The sequence below is a fragment of the Dermochelys coriacea genome, chromosome 22 (genome assembly GCF_009764565.3).
Source record: "Dermochelys coriacea isolate rDerCor1 chromosome 22, rDerCor1.pri.v4, whole genome shotgun sequence".
NCBI classification, from domain to species: domain Eukaryota; kingdom Metazoa; phylum Chordata; order Testudines; family Dermochelyidae; genus Dermochelys; species Dermochelys coriacea.
Window position 1 is genome coordinate 3505844 of NC_050089.1, and position 20605 is coordinate 3526448.

The following is a 20605-nucleotide window of genomic DNA, read 5'->3' on the forward strand; positions in this document are numbered from 1 at the left end:
TCACAAGTAGTATGTGACGCCATCCTGATTTCTGCCAACCAGTTTATGTGAGCAAGTGTCAGCCGCTGGGGGGTTTCAGGAATGAGGTCTGGCACCACCCTCCAGCCTATGAGCGAAGCTGGACCACCTGATTGTCTGAGGAAGTCAGACAGTCTGCTCTTAAACCCAACAGCAACCACTGATCACTGGCTGCTCAATGGACATGCCTGCATCTGCAATCTCTCCTGTGCTTGCCCTTTTTCTAGCCTTGCTCCCGCCCTGATCCTGCCTTGCTCCGAGCCTTGCTCCTCCTATCTTGCCCAGTCCTGCTCCCCTGCTTGTTCCCGCCTTCACCTCTGAGCCTTGGCTCTGACTCCTGGTCCCTGCCTCTGGCTCTGACCCTTGGCTCTGATTGGTCTCTGCCTCCGGCTCTGATCTTCAGCACTCTTCCTGACCTCTGACTCCAACTCCAGCCACTAGGCCTGACTGCCTCTGCTCTGCCCAGAGGCCAGTCTGCCCACATCCCAGTTTGTGACAGGGTGACTGCAAACTTCACTTTGATTATTTGCAATGTGCGATTGCTCACATAAGTCAGGTGGTAGGATTATGGCTCCCTGATTGTTCCCCTGAGTCACATGGTATTGCTCCCTGTTAAATAACTGGAAGTTTTAAAACCAGGAGAATCAGAATGGTGAATAACCAGCATTGACTCGTGAACAATGTTCATGCATCAAGCCCTTTGAGCACATGTGACCATGGGTGTTTATGTGAAGAACAGCCTTCATCCCAACAACCACCCACGGCCACAAATGCCCTGCACAGAAAACTGCAAGGATGTGGTTGAACCGAACAGCCATTTGAGGTTCAAACTGTGTTGCTCGCCTTTGACCAGCTCTGGGGAATAGCCTGAAAGCATGCAGCTAGGTTGTTCCATGCTTGGGTGCAGGTGTGCAAGTTATTCCATGTCTGAAGGCGTGTACATGTGAGGGAGGCTGGGCTGTTCCATGCCCACATGCTGTGATTTAAAGGCTGGAGGAAGGTGTTTTCCTTGGCAACATAACATTGGGTTTAGTATTAGAGAGACAAAATGAGCTGTAGCCCATGAAAGCTTATGCTCTAATAAATTTGCTAGTCTCTAGGGTGCCACAAGTCCTCCTGTTCTTTTTAAGGTGGGGGAGGGAATCTCTTTTACTGGACCAGCTCCTGTTGGGGAGAGAGACAAGCTCTGGAGCTATACGGAGCTCTTCCTCAGGTCTTGAACCTGGGTACTGTATACTCAAAGAAGGAGCAGCCCAGTTTCCCAGTGTATGGGATGCAGGGCTCTGCCAGAACCTTTTTCCATAAGCAGCCAAGGACTTTTTCATCCTCTGGTTACAGAACATGCTCCATTTCTGGCTTTGCAAAACCTTGTGAATTTCCCAGCCAGTCAAATGTGCAGAACCACTGCCTGGGGCTCCGAAGCGGTTTGCTTATTACCAAGGTGATTAAATGCCACCAGGACTTCTCCTTTAATGAATTCACACAGGATTAGAGTGTGGCCCACCAGCCGAACCTCATTATCTAGCACAGGGCTGGCCAGGCGCTACGATGGGAGGGGCAGCAGCCTCTCTCCTGCTGTACGAGCCCATTCAGTATGGAGATAGGGGACGGGCCTACTCACGATTCTGTCTGGCGGAGGGGTGCTGCGGATGAAACACTTGATCTGTCCCTTTTCCCCATGCAAGGCGTGCTGCGTCTGAGTGCTCGAAATTATGGGAGGGCCTGAAAGAGAGAAGAAGGGGTGAAACCTGGCTGACTTCCCCCCACCTTCTTCCACATGCAGGGGGACTCCACAGCAGGAAATACTGTGTGACGCTAATGAAGAGCGAGCAGCACAGTATCCCCTCCAGGGAAGGTTTTTTTGTGGGGGGGAGGACGACTATCAGAGATGCTGTTGCAGATGCACTCTTCTCCAGAGAGAGAGAGATCTCAGATCAAACCTTCAGGGCAGCAGAGATCCGCATCACGGACACAGTGCAGACCAAAGATCCTGTATGGGGATCAAAAGCTCTGCTTTCAGGCCAGACTGTTCCCTTTCAGTGGGGCTTGTAGGGATACGCATCAGGGCTGTGCTGCTTCTGCGGACACAAATTCTGGGGATCTGCATTGTGGACGCAGTGCTCCCCAGCTCTCTACAAGCCCACAGAGGAATCACTGACACAAACGGTAAGAGACCCTCACTTTCCCTCTCTAAGGCAGTTCCCACACGGTGCTAAGCTGTCCTCCCCGTTCCGTTCCGAATTCTCTCCCATCTCGGGTGCCCTGTGGGTGGCCAGCAGAAGGAGCTCTTGCACAATGCAAGAGGCGCCCTGTCTCTTGCTCGCCCTAAACGCGAAAGCCCCACAGGCTGTTCGGAGCCTTCGTTATTTCCCGCTCTCAGACAGGTGTCCCCTTTGCACGTGCCCGCCTGTAATAAGGCCCTGTGATGGGGTCGCTCAGGGAGTGCAGTGGCAGCCTCGCTTGAGCAGCTATTCCCATTCCTCATCGCCTGCATTCATTAGGGGACGATTATACTAATTCTTCCCCATTGGCTTGTGGGGTGGAGACTGAACCAGCCAGATGCAGAGAAAGCTGGCAAGGTCTGCTAGCGCCAATGGCGAGGGGTGTCAGTGTCCCGCAGACCGTACGATCCACCCCAGGCTCGGCGACTGCCCGCACGTGGCTTTCCATGCCTCCCTCACAAGCCTGGATGCATCAGTTCCAGTCACACAGAGCGAATATGCCATGCAGGCAGCCTAGGAGCAGAACATGTCCCCGGGACGTGCCTCCTGCATCACTTGGGAACAGAGGGCCAGATTTACAAAGGGCTTTAGGTGCCTAAAAATGCAGCGAGGCGCCTAGTGGAGCTTTCAAAATGTCTAAAACAGGTTTCGTGCCTAACTCCCATTGTTAGAATGGTCAATGGGAGTTAGGCTTGTACCCTGCTTAGGTGTCTTTGAAAATCCCATGAGGGCTTATAGTGGCGTCACTACGATGTAGTAGGTCTGCCGGCATAACCCCAGAGCCTACAGCCAAGTTTTTTCACTGAGGAAGGAAAACCACCTGCCTTCAGCACTGGTTGTTAGGTCATAAGGACATAAGAATGGCCATACTGGGTCAGACCAAAGATCCATCTCGCCCAGGATCCTGTCTTCCGATGGTGGCCAATGCCAGGTGCCCCAGAGGGAATGAACACAACAGGGAATCATCAAGTGATCCATCCTCTGTCACCCGTTCCCAGCTTCTCATCGATGGAACAATGCTTCTGCCCCTGGGGCTAGATTGGCATAGCTATGTGCCAGAGGGTGTGGATTTTTCACACCCCTGAGCACCATCACTATGCCAACCTAAAGCTTTAAGTGTAGGCCTGTCCCTAGTCTAAGCCTTGGGAGACCAGGGTTCAAGTCGCTAAGGTGCCACAAGCACTCCTTTTCTTTATACTGGCACAGACTTCCTGTGTGACCTGGGGCAAATCACTTTGCCTCTGTGCCTCAGTTCCTCATCTCTACAATGGGGAATAGCACTGCCCTGCCTCTCAGCAGCGTTGAGGATAAATACAGTAATTTTGTGGAGATGCTCATATACTACAGTAACAGGGGCCATGTAAGTACCATAGATGGCTGTTATCACTGCACTCAGTCACTATGATTTCCAGGGTTCTTAAAAGGGCTTATAAACTCATCAGATTGGAAATAAAACTGACACTTTCTGACCCAGTCCTTAGCTGCAGAGTGAGGTCCCCTGTTGCCCCTGAGCCGCATTCTACCATTTGCAAGTAGTGGCTTCAATTTGATTTTAGCCACTTGGAGATAGATGGAAGATCTTGTAACTAAAACACAGGTCTGGGTGTGAGGATCTGGGTTCTGATTCTGACTCTAAACCACTTCCCTTCCGTGCCTCGTTTGCCCATATGGAAAATGGGCATGGTAATACAATAAGAATTGTTGGCACCGTGTTTTGAGATCCTCCAGCAGAAGGGGTTACAGAAGCACAGTGTATTATTTAATGGCGCCACATGATTATTATACAAACAGAGCTGAGGTTATCTAGTCCATCCCCAGCCAGTGCAGGATTGCTCTCCAGAGCACATTTTTCTAGCGCACTCATATGTGTAGCGTATTGTCTCTTGCGTGCAACAGAGCTTGTTGGATACAGCCAGGTTCTTCTCGGCCCATTTGTTCGATAGAGCTCAGAGTCAGCAGCAAAGGGAGCCCAAGGGGCAAACACCAGCCCTGACATCTTTCACAGGAAGCGGGTTGTTTTTGTGCTTTTGATCAGAACAAGGGGAGATTTCAACCTCGGGACTGAAAAACATTTTATTTAATTCTTTGCATTAAAAATATACAGGGCTTGTGGGGTGAGCGAGCCATTCCTTGGGGACGCTGGGGGCCAGGCTGCTTACTCAGTGGCTTGTTTTTCATTTGCTGCCCAATGAGGGGGTGGATCAGGGCCCTTCATGTGTGCAGCCACCTCTGGAAGGGCGTGGGAGGTGGGGATGGAGCTGAGCTACAAAACGGTTGCAGGGCAGGTGGTAGGGGCTGGTGGGCTCAGTATCATCTCGGTGGGGTGTGTCAGAGCGGCGTGCTCCCTGGCTCTCCAAGCACGGAATGGTTAGAACTTCACCCTCTCCCCACTCCACTGCTCCCCGTGTCTGTGCCATGTAAGAACTGCTGCCGTCTGGCAGGCCAAGAACACGGGAATCCAGCAACGTTTGGTCTGCTGGGTGGCATGGGGAGGAGGGGAAGGTTAGGCTTCTTGCCACTCTCACGGTGCTCCCATGCCAGTGCGGGGGAAGCAAATGCAAATGAGGGAATGGCTACCAGCTATGGTCCGGAGCTGCCACCGCATAATTAACTTTCTGTGGTGCGGATTAGAAAGAAAGAGGCTCACACTTTGATGGTGCATGGTTTGCCTTTGGAGCATTTAACTTTCAGGGTGGGAGAGGTCAGGTCCCTAGGTCTTCCAGTGAGGACCTGGGAATGACAGGGATCGAGAGAGAATGATTCCAGGGGAACAGAAAAAGTGCTGGCATCATAATTACTGTTTATTAGCCCCTTAATTAAAATAGATTTACATTTCTGTGAGCTGCTGCTGTGGCTGCTGGCAGACGGGAAAACAGCAACAAGCCAGGATCCAGGCATGGTCTGTGCATCAGGATGAAGGCAATTAGCTCCTCTGACGGGGGCTGCAGTTGGCAGGATGCAGGTTGTCCCTGAACTAAACATTCTGCACGCTCGCTTCTTGCTCAGCGGAGCTGGAACGTGCTCTGAACGCCTATGGCATGGCGGGGCCTCTCTGCCAAGCACAGCAAGCCGGGCAAAGTGGACGGGCAGAGGCAAGAGCGGTGAGTCATACTTTGCTCCTAATGACCAACCGGGCTGCTGAGCCTTGTTTCGAATTCACATCTGTGAATTATGTTGGAAGACTTCTCCTTTCCCCAACACAAACACACCCCCGCGTGCACCCCCCCCCCTTTTCATGTGTAGACACACACAAACAAATATTCATGCACATTCTCACTTTTTTCATAAATAAACACATATGTATGCATATATATACACATATTCTTACACACAAATTCACAGATTTGTGCATACACACACACACACGCTGGCGTAATGCATGCAGAAAACACATCTACACTCTCACTCAAACATATATTGCACACATACACACACACACATACTTATTCTCCATCTGTCTCTCTCACACACTCACAACACAGAAATCCTCACTCCCACAACATGCTTTTGAACAGAGCTAGTTGCAGTCTGTAAAGAAAAGTCGATATGTGCATTTGGATTTTCAGAAGACTGCACTTTGGCTGACTTAGCACCATTTTAGGATTCCCTTTCCTCACACATTCTAAGGAAGGAATGGTTGTTTAAAAGGAGACTTTTAAGCAAAAACTGCAGAATATTTGCAACAAGTACACTTTGAATTTGCAAACATGAACATGTCTCGTATGGAAAAGTCCTGCAGAATTTAATAAAAAAATGCTAAATTCTATAGAACCTGTAAAACCGAAGAGCGAAATTTACCCCTCTATTGAATTCTCAACAAGAGAACAGGAATACATGATGTGACTACACTGTCCAATCAAAACAGCTCGCCTATTCAAGACTCAGGAGAAAATGCATGCAAACAAGCCCCAGCCTAAGAATTATTCACAGAAATTATTTGATGAATAATTCTGAATACAGAATACACTGGAGAAAGTCAAGATTTGTTGATGGCTAATTCCCAAGCAGAGGTGAAAGTCACGGAATGACTCATAAGAGAAAATGGAAAACATTATTTTGCAACACTTTCCAAAGAAGTAATTTTCACTGACATCTTCTGCCCAGGTCTGGTTCCAAATTAGTCTCCCAGCTCTGCTCTTACTTAAGCAGTCCTTTGCATTCACCTATATACCTATGCCGTTGCGCCTCCATACACATTCACACCCACTCTAGCACATATGCTTTCACAGATATATACTGGTTCCTTACAAGCAGGCAAAGGATAGTCTTTTCACAGCACTGACCTGCACCTCTGCCACAGGTTTAGGCCAAGATTTTCAAAAATAATGACTAGTCAGTTGGGATACCTCCATTTTTGGATGCATGACTTGATTTTCAGGCAGCGATGAACATGCAGCTTCTGGGATTCAGGCCCCCGAAAGGTGCCTGGAGTTGGGCACCTGAACATCACTGGTCAATTTTGAAGAACCTTGACCTTAAATCTCTCTGTGCTTCAGTTTCCCTATCAGTAAAAGGGGGACAAAGATAATCCATCTTCGGGGACTGAGAGGATAAATTCCTCAATGTCTGTTAGGTGCTCACACTCTACAGTGCTGGAAGCCCTAGAAAGGCATGTTAATAAATAAGCTTGATGTGATTAGAACACAAGGAAGCATTCCTTTGCTTATTCAGAGACTATGAGCGTGAGGGACTCAATGATGAGAGGGGTTTGTTACTCCTAAACAGAACACAGCTTTATCCAAACGGAGTAGCCATCTCTAACGGAGGCTTTGGCTACAGTAGAAAGGGTTTGGCGGTACATCTCTTTGGAGATTCTGTTGGGAACTCTATAATGTTGTTTTGCTCGTACAGATTATAGTGCTTCTCTAGCTTTTTGAAACCAGGAACCAGCTTGCTGCCTTCCTAAACTGTCTCGGGGAGATCTCCGGGACCGGCGCTGGTCCACGCTGGAACCGGTCATAGAGAAACACCGGCTTATACCAGTCCCATGAACAAAATATACCAGCAAAAGCACTTTCCCCCCAGTACAACAACACCTAAGTCAGGGCTTTTGCCAACATAACTATCTTGGTTGGGTTGGGGAAAAAAAATCACACCCCTGACCGACCGCACGTTTTCAGTTAGGGGTGGGTGAACTCCAGTGGCTCATGCAGCTTCATGAGCTTTGAGAAATAGCCCTATTTGGGATCATTATCCAAACTGTGAGGCCTGGAAGCTGGGCAGGAAAATCTCACCAGAGCAAGTCCCTCTCCTAAGGCTTCCCTTCCTGTCGGAGGTGAAATCAGGATGGATTGAACTCATTGTGACCATCTGTGTTGGTTTTTATCAGAGAGTTCACCCAGCTCAGCCAACATTCACTTATGCTTCATGCCCCCATCTCTCTCTCTCTCCCTCTCCTTTCCCTTCCTGTGTGTGGGCAAACTGCTACATGTTGGTTTTATTTTTTAACCCTCCCAGTTAAAAATTCTGTTATCCTGAGTGTGTTCTACTTTCTATATGCTACCTTTTGGCACCCTGAGGAGAATTAGGACCTGAGGGTGAAGCAGAAGAAGAACAGAGAACCCTGGATTCCCTACACGGGTCTGCATTCTGCTTGACTGCTTTCCTGTGCAACATTCATTTTTAAATTGGCGATGTATGAGTGTGCGTGTGTTTGTGTGAATTTAGTGCTGGAGAAGAAGGCCACTAGATTGAGCCCAACGAAAGGAGGGATGAGCCTACTGGACCTCTGGCAAAAGGTGTGCGGGTCTTCAGAAGGTCTTTCCTACAGAAACGACAATGGCTGCCCTCTCAGAAGAGGAGAGGGCCCAAAAAGAAATCAAGAGTCACCTGTGTGGGAGCAATGGAAAGAGCAGGGATGGGGCCACAAGTGTAATTGAAAAAAGAAAACTCCGGACACCCACTTCTAGGTGCTGGATGGAGAGCCCTAGAGACTGAAGCTTTCTGGTTTGACTTATAACTGGTACAGCTTAGCTTCCGCCTTCCCAGAGACCCATCTAGTGGGGAGCCCAGGAACTCAGTTCTTGACCTCTTTGCTGAGATTACCAACCTGTAGTCATCTAACTGATCGGCATATTTGGGCTCAGGAAGGAATTTCCCTCTGGGTCAGCTTGGCAGAGACCCGAGGTGGGGTGGGGTGGTGGTGTTCACTTTCCTCTGTAGTATGGGGCCTGGCTCACTTGCAGGTTTAAACTAGTGTAAACAGTGGATTCTCTGTAACTTGAAGTCGTTAAACTATGATTTGAGGACTTCAGTGACTCAGCCAGAGGTTACAGGCTTATCCAGCCAGCATCTTTCACCCGGGCTACCATCCACGCATGTGCATTTATAAAAAAAACAAATCCAAGTTTAAAAAGGCAGGAGGGGAAAGAAGGAGGGAGAGATTTTCAGTGGGAGTGAAAAAATGTTAGGTGCTTTTCAAAATGTCTCCTGCCCTAGCTATGGAAACAGCTCCTGAGGCTTCCCTCCGCACACATTGGAGACAGAGAGAACGCAGCACCCCTAAAAATCAGGTCCTAGGCATCTCCGGTTTGGATCCGGACAATGGAGACATCCAACTCAGTGGCCACTTTTGCAAACATTGCTGTAAATGACTTGCCCAGCACAGTGCAATGACTGGAACCGGAGAAAGAAGCTCAACTCCGAGGGACGTAGCTGGGTGTGATTTCCGAAATGCAAGGGCTAGGCTGCTTTGCACATTGTCACGCTGGCCTCCTGGCATGATCGCTTTCCTGCAGCTCCGCTTGCCTGCCTGCATCACTTGTTGCTCATGAAACGCCCAAGGTCAACCAGCAGAATCAAGAACAGAGCTCAGCTTTTCAGGCTGGGCTTCCGTTACAGGACTTAGCCTGCCCATATATGTCAGCAGTTGAATGCTAGTTCCAAGTTCTGGGAACACTGCAAGGCTGGGTGACATCAAAGAAAGAAAAAAGCCTAAGTTGAGAAAAGTGGCTTAAATGATAATAAAATAATAAATAATAATAATAATAATAAAAGGGTCATTTTCCCCATGGATAATGGCTTTTAAATGGCACAAACGCCAGCAGCTTTGGGTCTGATTATTGCTTCAGGAGTTCGGAGTCAGAGCATACGAGCTAACAGCATACGATTAAAGACCATTTTGTGAAATAATAGTGTAAAGTTGAAGCCTGTTTGCATCTGGGACTGGAGTTTGAGTCTCCAACAGGAGGTGACTGCTCATGAAGACTGCCAATCTCCTGGCTTGGATTCAGTGTTAAGTATCAGACAGCCCACAGGCAGTAAAAGGCATTAAACAGGGTTGCTATGGATATAAATGGTGGTGCTCTTGGTTGTGGTTATTTTTAGCATCGCAGTGCCAATTTATTTGTGCAGCCCCAGAGGTTCACACAAAAGAGAAGGCAGATTGCTGACTCTGGAGCCTTTAAGGAATCAAAGGAAGGTCCGAACTTCCCTGGGGCACCTGAGTCAATATCCGCCTTTCCTTTGAGGTCTTTGCAGCATTAAAATCTCTTGGTGGGGGAGGTTTCATTTTAACTCCTTCCGTTCAGCAGAAGTTCTAGACAATGAGCAAATAGCAGGTCCTGTTCCAGTGGGTTGCATTGGTCACTGGTATGCCCAGCAATAAGCACTGGCAATGCAAGGTTCATTTTGATGCAGTAAGGCAGGTAGATAGACCACTTAGTTCATCTGTGCTACTGATATAGCCCCTGTTGCCAGAATACTGAGAGCCTCACAGTTGTTAATGTACTAATCTTCACCACACACCTGCAAGAAGGGGGCAGTGCTATTGATTCCTTGAGGACCTGCTCCATGATTTTTCCAGGGACTGAGGTGAGGCTGACTGGCCTGTTGTTCCCCGGAACCTTCTCCTTCCCTTTTTTAAAGATGGGCCCTACATTAGCCTTTTTCCAGTCATCTGGGACTTCCCCCGATCGCCATGAGTTTTCAAAGATAATGGCCAATGGCTCTGCAATCACATCCGCCAACTCCTTTAGCACTCTTGGATGCAGCGCATCCGGCCCCATGGACTTGTGCTCGTTCAGCTTTTCTAAATAGTCCCGAACCACTTCTTGCGCCACAGAGGGCTGGTCACCTCCTCCCCATGCTGTGCTGCCCAGTGCAGTAGTCTGGGAGCTGACCTTGTTCGTGAAGAGAGAGGCAAAAAAAGCACTGAGTACATTAGCTTTTTCCACAGCCTCTGTCACTAGGTTGCCTCCCTCATTCAGTAGGGGGCCCACACTTTCCTTGACTTTCTTCTTGTTGCCAACATACCTGAAGAAACCCTTCTTGTTACTCTTAACATCTCTTGCTAGCTGCAACTCCAAGTGTGATTTGGCCTTCCTGATTTCACTCCTGCATGCCTGAGCAATATTTTTATACACCTCCCTGGTCATTTGTCCAATCTTCCACTTCTTGTAAGCTTCTTTTTTGTGTTGAAGATCAGCAAGGATTTCACTGTTAAGCTAAGCTGGTTGCCTGCCATATTTGCTATTCTTTCTACACATCGGGATGGTTTGTCCCTGTAACCTCAATAAGGATTCTTTAAAATACAGCCAGCTCTCCTGGACTCCTTTCCCCCTCATGTTATTCTCCCAGGGGATCCTGCCCATCAGTTCCCTGAGGGAGTCAAAGTCTGCTTTTCTGAAGTCCAGGGTCCGTATTCTGCTGCTCTCCTTTCTTTCTTGTGTCAGGATCCTGAACTCAACCATCTCATGGTCACTGCCTCCCAGGTTCCCATCCACTTAGAATCATAGAATCATAGAATCATAGAATATCAGGGTTGGAAGGGACCCCAGAAGGTCATCTAGTCCAACCCCCTGCTCAAAGCAGGACCAAGTCCCAGTTAAATCATCCCAGCCATGGCTTTGTCAAGCCTGACCTTAAAAACCTCTAAGGAAGGAGATTCTACCACCTCCCTAGGTAACGCATTCCAGTGTTTCACCACCCTCTTAGTGAAAAAGTTTTTCCTAATATCCAATCTAAACCTCCCCCATTGCAACTTGAGACCATTACTCCTCGTTCGTTCTGCTTCCCTTACTAATTCTTCCCGGTTTGTGAGCAGCAGGTCAAGAAGAGCTCTACCCCTAGTTGGTTCCTCCAGCACTTGCACCAGGAAATTGTCCCCTACACTTTCCAAAAACTTCCTGGATTGTCTGTGCACCGCCGTATTGCTCTCCCAGCAGATATCTGTCTGCAGTGATTGAAGTCTCCCATGAGAACCAGGGCCTGCGATCTAGTAACTTCCGTGAGTTGCCGGAAGAAAGCCTCGTCCACCTCATCCCCCTGGTCCGGTGGTCTATAGCAGACCCCCACCACGACATCACCCTTGTTGCTCACGCTTCTAAACTTAATCCAGAGACTCTCAGGTTTTTCTGGAGTTTCATCCCGGAGCTCTGAGCAGTCATACCGCTCTCTTACAGACAATGCAATGCCCCCATCTTTTCTGCCCTGCCTGTCCTTCCTGAATAGTTTATATCCATCCATGACAGCACTCCAGTCATGTGAGTTATTCCACCAAGTCTCTGTTATTCCAATCACACCATAATTCCTTGACTGTGCCAGAACTTCCAGTTCTCCCTGCTTGTTTCTCAGCTTCTTGCATTTGTGTATAGGTACTTGAGATAACTCGCTGATCATCCCTCTTTCTCAGTATGAGGCAGGAGCCCTCCCCTCTTGCGCTCTCCTGCTCGACTTCCTCCCAGTATCCCACTTACCTCAGGGCTTTGGTCTCCTTCAAGGAATCAATTCTGAGCACTTAGAGGAGAGGAAAGTGATCAGGAACAGTCAGCATGGATTCACCAAGGGCAAGTCATGCCTGACTAATCTAATTGCCTTCTATCACTAGATAGCTGGCTCTGTGGATGAGGGGAAAGCAGTGGAAGTGTTATTCCTTGACTTTAGCAAAGCTTTTGACACGGTCTCCCACAGTATTCTTGCCAGCAAGTTAAAGAAATATGGGCTGGATGAATGGACTATAAGGTGGATAGAAAGATGGCTAGATTGTCGGGCTCAACGGGTAGTGATCAATGGCTCCATGTCTAGTTGGAAGCCGGTATCAAGTGGAGTGCCCCAAGGGTCAGTCCTCGGGCCGGTTTTGTTCAATATCTTCATTAATGATCTGGAGGATGGCGTGGATTGCACCCTCAGCAAGTTTGCAGATGACAATAAACTGGGAAGAGAGGTAGATATGCTGGAGGGTAGGGAGAGGATACAGAGGGACCTAGAAAAATTAGAGGATTGGGCCAAAAGAAATCTGATGAGGTTCAACAAGGACAAGTGCAGAGTCCTGCATTTAGGATGGAAGAATCCCATGCACCACTACAGACTAGGGACTGAATGGCTTGGCAGCAGTTCTGCAGAAAAGGACCTGGACGAGAAGCTGGATATGAGTTAACAGTGTGCCCTTGTTGCCAAGAAGGCCAATGGCATTTTGGGCTGTATAAGTAGGGGCATTGCCAGCAGGTCGAGGGACGTGATCGTTCCCCTCTATTCGACATTGTGAGGCCTCATCTGGAGTACTATGTCCAGTTTGGGGCCCCACACTACAGGAAGGATGTGGAAAAATTGGAAAGCGTCCAGCGGAGGGCAACAAAAATGATTAGGGGACTGGAACACATGACTTATGAGGAGAGGCTGAGGGAACTGGGATTGTTTAGTCTACAGAAGAGAAGAATGAGGGGGGATTTGATAGCTGCTTTCAACTACCTGAAAGGGGGTTCCAAAGAGGATGGATCTAGACTGTTCTCAGTGGTAGCAGATGACAGAACGAGGAGTAATGGTCTCAAGTTGCAGTGGGGGAGGTTTAGGTTGGATATTAGGAAAAACTTTTTCACTAGGAGGGTGGTAAAGCCCTGGAATGCGTTACTTAGGGAGGTGGTGGAATCTCCTTCCTTAGAAGTTTTCAAGATCGGGCTTGACAAAGCCCTGGCTGGGATGATTTAGTTGGGGATTGGTCCTGCTTTGAGGAGGGGGTTGGACTAGATGATCTCCTGAGGTCCCTTCCAACCCTGATATTCTATGATTCTATTACTATTGCTTTACAGCTGAAAAACTCAGGAGAAAAGGACCTGATTCTACAACCACTGAGGTCAATAGCAACCCACTCCCCCCTTGACTTGAATGGGGCTGGATCACAAGGGGGCTTTGCCACAGTCACATAGGAAGTCTGTGGTGGTGAAGGGAATTGAGCCGGCATTTCCCAAATCCCAAAGCATTGGATCCACCAGCCTTCGTCAGCTGCTCAGTTATCAATAAAGTTGTGTTGACTGAGGTCGAACTGGGCATTACAGCCAACAAAGGGGACCCACCAGGTCCCTCTTCCAAGTACACCATCCCAAATGTACATCTCGGGAAACTGAGGCACAGAGAGGTGACATGACTGCCCCAAGGCAACACAGCAGATCAGTACAGCAGGACCTGGGGCATTTCTGGCTCCTATTCCCACCATCAGTCTCTCACAGCACACTGCCTCACCTTGAACGCAGGCTCTGGGATGAAAAGGCAGCGAGGTTACAAAGTGAGCTATCAAGTTATAATACAGCAGCCTCTTCCATTAACTTGCTCTCTGTTGTCGATCCATCCGCACTAGGCTGATAGGGTTCCTTGGGTCTCTGACCCAGTGAGTCCAGGGTAATGAGAGGGAACCCTCATTGCAGGTGCTGTGGTCTGTCGTTCCCCACGCTGAGCTCAGGTAATACAGGCTCCCAGTTCTGCCGCACTGCCACAAATGGCCGACGTTCGCTCCAGGGGCTCAGCCAGCTTGGACTAGCTAATGAATCAATAGCTGCCCTGCTGCTCCACAAGGAGATTTTGTCTCCTGCTCCTACGCCGTGAAGGTGGAAGGGAGCTCCAGATGCCTGCGCTCATGCCACGGGGGCAGTCACAGAACCTTGTGTTAACGTTACTATCTGGCACCCTCAATGTAACGAAGAGAAGAAGGGATCTAGATAGACGGGGATGCCTGTCATGGTCGCCAGCTGGTCGCCCCTGCTGCAGATTGGTTTGCGTCGTGTCTCGCCGTCCAGCCGATCGCTCATTTATCCTTATTATTGCAAGGGTCCGTTCCCTGATAAGACTGCCCCATCAGAAGGCAGGAGACACGCTCTATCAGGGGCCGGCAGCAGCCGAAGCACAAATTGTTGTCTGAGCTGTGAATTGTTTTTCAGAGAGAGAGGATTTATTGCATGTGCTTCCTCCCTGTGAGGAACGGGTTTGTGCTGAGCAGCTAGGTCAATGCCCCCGTTCCTGGCCTTTAATACCCTCAGCTCCTGCCCTTCCAGGCACAGAATAGTATCATTATTTATTCCCTGTGGTCACGATAGTGCCTAGAAGTCCCAGTCATGGACCAGACCCCACTGCGCTAGGTGCTGTACGAACACGGAGCAAAAAGTCATTCCCTGCCCCAAAGAGCACTTGTCCATCTGTAGCACCTCTCAGAGTCTGTCCTGACTAGGCTGAAAGGTGTGGTGAATATGTCAGTTAGCCCGTTTCAGCTCTCTGGTGTAGATGAGGCAGTGTTGGTTTTACCATGTGTGAACTGGCTGAACTGGAGCTTGGCGGGGCTTCAGGGTCACTTTAGCACATGTTTAAAATGAAACACATGGTTAATTTCTCTCCTGAAGAGCGACGGTTTCCTGGGTCAGGGCCACCATGCTTATAAATAGATGTTATGCTTTGTAACACTGCCGGGAGCTAGGAGGGCTTTCCATTTTACAGATGGGGAAACTGAGGCATGGAGTGGTTCGGAGACGTACCCTAAGCTGCCCAACAAGCCCTGAATTTGGCCCCATGACTAGAGTCTTTCCATGTCACTGTACTGTCTTCCTAGCTTGTTTTTGATACAGAAGGGTCACAGCCCATTGGGCACCTATTTCTTAAATGGTGGGTGCAGGCAAAGGCAACCCAAAAAGAGCTGGGGGAGGAAGAACTAGGAGAGTCTGTTGTGGTGGTGGCACAGCCATTAAGGGTGGTCAGAAAGCTCAAGAGGCGTTTGGCTGGGTCTGGTTGCTGCCGATTCCTGGCACCCTTTTTGTCTCTGCTGAATGCCGCTAATCTGCATAATCCTCCCTTCTGTTAGCAGAGGCTCTGAATCCTACCTGTCTTTGGTCTGAGACTCCAGTTTCTGGAGGATTCCATGCTGGCCTCCAAACTCAGTGAACTGCTGACCAGGCCACGGTCACAGGAAAGTGACATGGAATGGGAGCAAGGGGAGGAAAGGCGAGATGGAACGGCAAGGTGCAAAGCAGGGCTCCATCACTGTTCCTCAAAGGTCTCGTAGACAGGGCACCTGGACTGGGAGTCAGGCCATTGGATTGCTGTGTGATCTTTGACAAGTCACGTCCCCTTCCTAAGCCTTTCCCCATCTGTAAAATGGAGAAAATGAACCTGACGTCCTTTGTAAAGCGCTTTGAGATCTATATGAAAAGTGCTAGATAAGAGTTAGGTGTTTATTAGTAGTAGTATAGCTCCTAGAAGCCCCAACCCCACCGTGAAAGGTGCAGTCCAAACACACAACAAAGAGACAGGGCTAGATCCACAAAGGGATTTATGCATCTAGCTGCCACTTTGGGCAGCTAAGTCCGTAAGTCAGAGCCTCAAAACACCCCCTCCTCAGCTGATAACATTCCATAACATTCCCTGAATGTCTGCTGGTGCACAAAGCTGCCTAGCTCATGCTTAGGCCCCCGCAAGATTCCCTAGAATTCAGGCTGCATTGTCATTCACAAAACCCCTGCTCAGCGGTGAGAGCATGCAGCCCTGCCCAGTGATGAGAGCACTCGGCCAGATCCAGCCTCAACCCTCTGCTCTGCTGGATTTGGAGCAGGGACTTGTACTCCTATCTCCCCAGCGAGTGCCCGGACTGCGCTCTCTGCCCCAGTGCGTACAAAGGGGACAGCTTCAACGTGGTAGCTGCTAGCCTGGGGGTTGGGTGCTGCAGTAGGGGATTTGGGTTCAAGTGCTTGTTTTGAATCAGGCAGAGAAGGGATTTGACCACATGCCGCTCATGTAGCAGGTGAATGCACTAACCACTAGCCACCTCTTCCTTGGCTTGTTGTGAGACAGGGCTGGCCAGGGGTATGTGCCTCTCTCCAGGAGAGCGTTCACGGCTCAGAACCCCAAGCAAAGGGAGGTACTTCCCACCAGTTCGGACTTAGGTGATCTCACTACATTTGAATGGCAGGGCTTAGGCCCCGCCCCTTCCATGGCATTTTCTGTTCCAATAGCCCAGGTAGCTCCTGGCTCAGCACGCTGCCTTCAGTGAATCCCTTTCTCAGGTGCCTAACTCTGCCCTGGCATTATCTAGGGAGCCTGGGTAATTAACTTGGGGCTGTGGATTCTGCTGGGCAGCAGGGCACCTAAAAGTTAGGCATTGCAGTGCTGAGCTGAAGTCCCCATTGTGGATCTAGCCCACAGTCTCTGCCCCAAGGAGTTTACAATCTAAGGATAAAACAACAGGTGGGAAGAGCAGGAGAGCCCAAGGTAACAATGAGACGATTGTATTATAATCCCGATTTGGATCCAATTAAAAATATGAGATGCCAATTTTCTGTCTGAAATAACAGTGGGCCAGATTTTCTGAAGAGCTCAGAAGACTGCGAGATTATATGAATGTAGAGAGACAGAGAAAGAAGGGATGTATGGCGACTGATAGATAGATAGGCAGGCTCAAGCTGCCAAATTCATATCTGGACACAGATTTCAAATAGCCCAACACTCGTGGGTTCTTGGGTCTGGGATTTTGATTTGGGACATCATCTGTTTAGTTTCTTTCGTGGCTCTTACTGTGGCATCTGGGTACCTTGTACAGAGAGGGGCCACTTGCAGATGTCAGAGCCAGGTTCAGGTCTGGAACATCTGTAAAGTTCAGGGGCATTCTGATCAGAAGTTTTACTTCAGGACCATCTTTCCCTGCGATACAACCGCATTTGCTCCAATCCCTCAGACAGAGACAAACACCTACAAGATCTCTATAAAGCATTCTTACAACTACAATACCCATCTGCTGAAGTGAAGAAACAGATTGACAGAGCCAGAAGAGCACCAAGAAGTCACCTACTACAGGACAGGCCCAACAAAGAAAATAACAGAACGCCACTAGCCATCACCTTCAGCCCCCAACTAAAACCTCTCCAACGCATCATCAAGGATCTACAACTTATCCTGAAGGATGACCCATCACTCTCACAGATCTTGGGAGACAGGCCAGTCCTTGCTTACAGATTGCCCTCCAATCTGAAGCAAATACCCACCAGCATCCGCACACCACACAACCAAAACACTAACCCACGAACCTATCCTTGCAACAAAGCCCGTTGCCAACTCTGTCCACATATCTATTCAGGAGACACCATCACAGGGCCTAATCACATCAGCCACGCTATCAGAGGCTTGTTCACCTGCACATCTACCAATGTGATATATGCCATCATGTGCCAGCTATGCCCCTCTGCCATGTACATTGGTCAAACTGGACAGTCTCTATGTAAAAGAATAAATGGACACAAATCAGACGTCAAGAATTATAACATTCAAAAACCAGTTGGAGAACACTTCAATCTCTCTGGTCACTCAATTACAGACCTAAAAGTGGCAATTCTTCAACAAAAAAACTTCAAAAACAGACTCCAACGAGAGACTGCTGAATTGGAATTAATTTGCAAACTGGATACAATTAATTTAGGCTTGAATAAAGACTGGGAGTGTATGGGTCATTACACAAAGTAAAACTATTTCCCCTTGTTTATTTCCCCTCCTACTGTTCTTGTAAAGTGCTGGAAATGGCCCACCTTCATTATCACTACAAAAGGTCCCTCCCCTCCTGCTGGTAATAGCTCACCTTTCCTGATCACTCTTGTTACAGTCTGTATGGTAACACCCGTTGTTTCATGTTCTCTGTGTATATAAAATCTCTCCACTATATTTTCCACTGAATGCATCCGATGAAGTGAGCTATAGCTCATGAAAGCTTATGCTCTAATAAATTTGTTAGTCTCTAAGGTGCCACAAGTACTCCTTATCTTTCCCTGTGACACACATGTGCCTCCAGTGGCATCTTCTCCTTATTCAGTCAAACCCAGTTATTCTCAAAGACCAGCTGTCATAAATATAAAGGGAAGGGTAACCACCTTTCTGTTTTCAGAACTATAAAATCCCTCCTGGCCAGAGGCAAAACCCTTTCACCTGTAAAGGGTTAAGAAGCTAAGATAACCTCGCTGGCACCTGACCAAAATGACCAATGAGTAGACAAGATACTTTCAAAGCTGGGGGGGGGGGTTAGTAAGTAATCTAGCTAGAAATGCATTAGATTTCCTTTTGTTTAATGGCTGGTAAAATAGCTGTGCTGAATGGAATGTATATTCCTGTTTTTGTGCCTTTTTGTAACTTAAGGTTTTGCCTAGAGGGATTCTCTATGTTTTGAATCTGATTACCCTGTAAGGTATTTACCATCCTGATTTTACAGAGGGGATTCTTTTACTTTTTCTTTCATTTAAATTTTTCTTTTAAGAACCTGATTGCTTTTTCATTGTTCTTAAGATCCAAGAGTTTGGGTCTGTGTTCACCTATGCAAATTAGTGAGGATTTTTATCAAGCCTTCCCCAGGAAAGGGGGTGTAGAGCTTGGGGGGATATTTTGGGGGGTAGATGTCTCCAAGTGGGCTTTTTCCCTGTTCTTTGTTTAACACACTTGGTGGTGGCAGCATAGGGTTCAAGGACAAGGCAAAGTTTGTACCTTGGGGAAGTTTTTAACCTAAGCTGGTAAGAATAAGTTTAGGGGGTCTTTCATACAGGTCCCCACATCTATACCCTAGAGTTCAGAGTGGGGAAGGAACCTTGACACCAGCTCACAAAGAGGTACAACACAGCAGATTTGCTGCTACGTACACCCCTAATTTTGTGTGCGTGTACTAAGGAGTGCGTAGGGAATCGAGTCCCAGCAGGTCTGCAAAGTCAAGAAGCTGAGGTGGGATAATTCCTGAGTGGCACCAACTTTATTTGCTCCCCTGACAGCACTGCAATGTAAAAATCAATGCTTGTTTCAGCTCCAGAGGACATAGGGGAAGCATTTCCCATCCTGCTCCCCACACACATGGCTTTGGTACGTTACTCACTTGATCTGAATTCTGGGGGCGTATGTGGCTGGTGGCAGGAGGTGAGCAGGTTCTTTGCCGTTTTTTAATTTGCTGCTTTGTGTCCTTCAAGCGATTTTAATTGTAATTAAAATCCAGCCACCAAATGGGATGGAGCGTGCGAGAGCTTGTGGGCAGGGCGGAAGTCAAGGGAATTGTTGGCTTTCCGCAGCCCTGCAGTTTTCTTCTTAGCATTATCTGCATTGCAAATTAAACTCTGCTGCTACCAGTGCTGCTTCCCCTCTGGCTCTCTTTTCTTCATGAGAGTGAATTGGGCCTGAAGCCTGTTGTTTCGCCAGACAGGTGACAGACTGTGCAAATTTCACACTCTCTTTACGTAGTTCCCAGTTAACCCAGCACTGATCCTCCATGCAGCATAGTTCAGTGGATGGGGCACGAAGCTGGGAGTCAGGAGACCCAGCTTGTCATGGATCTGTGGGATGACCTTGGCCAAGTCACATCCTCTCCATGTGCCTCAGTTTCTCCATCTATGAAATGGTGCTGAGACTTACCTTTCCTTTGTAAAGCACTTTGAGACACATGAGTTACAAAGGGCTGTATAAGAGCTAGGGATTATTACGTTCTCTTCGGGACTGTCGTCAGTTACATCAAGGGCTAGATTCACAAGGGGGGTGTAGGTGCCTAACTGCCATTTTAGGTACCACTGGCATTCACAAAACTCCTGCTCAGCTGACTCCTAACCCTGGAGGCACCCGTGGTGCTGCAGTTTCCACTGGTAAAGTCCCAGAGGTGACTCGGTTTGAGCAGAGCCAGCGAAGTCCTGGCACCGTCCAACAGCTCAGTCCCTATGGCACACCTAAGCCCTGGAGGGATTCACAAAGTAGGCGTTCTTCTGTCTATTTCACTTTCAGGGGCTGATTTGGTAGTAACCCGAGTTCCCCTTGCGACTCTAGCTATCCCCCAAGTACTTCGGAGTGAGGAAAAGTGAAGAAGAGCCAGAGAATGGTCTAGACTGGGATCCAGGTTTGATTCCCTGCTCTGCAGGCCATGACTCCGCCATTTTTTCCTATTTGATCATGGGCAAGCCATTTCGGCCCAGAATCCTCACTGACTACTATGGCACCTAAATACCTTTGAGGATCTGAGTCTCAGTATTTAAGTTTCCCACTTACAATACAGATTACAATAGAGATTGCAATGCCCTACCTCCCAGGATAACAGTTATCCTCACAGAGAGGATAAATACATTAAAGATTGCGAGGGGCTCAGATATCCTGGTGATGGGGACCAAATAAGT

At 48.4% G+C, this 20605-nt stretch overlaps 1 protein-coding gene across 2 annotated transcripts in view; it reads right to left on the bottom strand.

The window, feature by feature from the left end:
* The window catches only part of KIRREL3 (kirre like nephrin family adhesion molecule 3), a 760787-nt gene that overhangs the window by 57798 nt on the left and 682384 nt on the right, over window positions 1–20605 (bottom strand). For both annotated transcript variants that reach the window (XM_038380572.2, XM_038380570.2), the window contains exon 11: window positions 1640–1740. In XM_038380572.2, the coding sequence (XP_038236500.1) occupies window positions 1640–1740 (101 nt within the window). The remainder of the gene's footprint in view (window positions 1–1639; window positions 1741–20605) is intronic.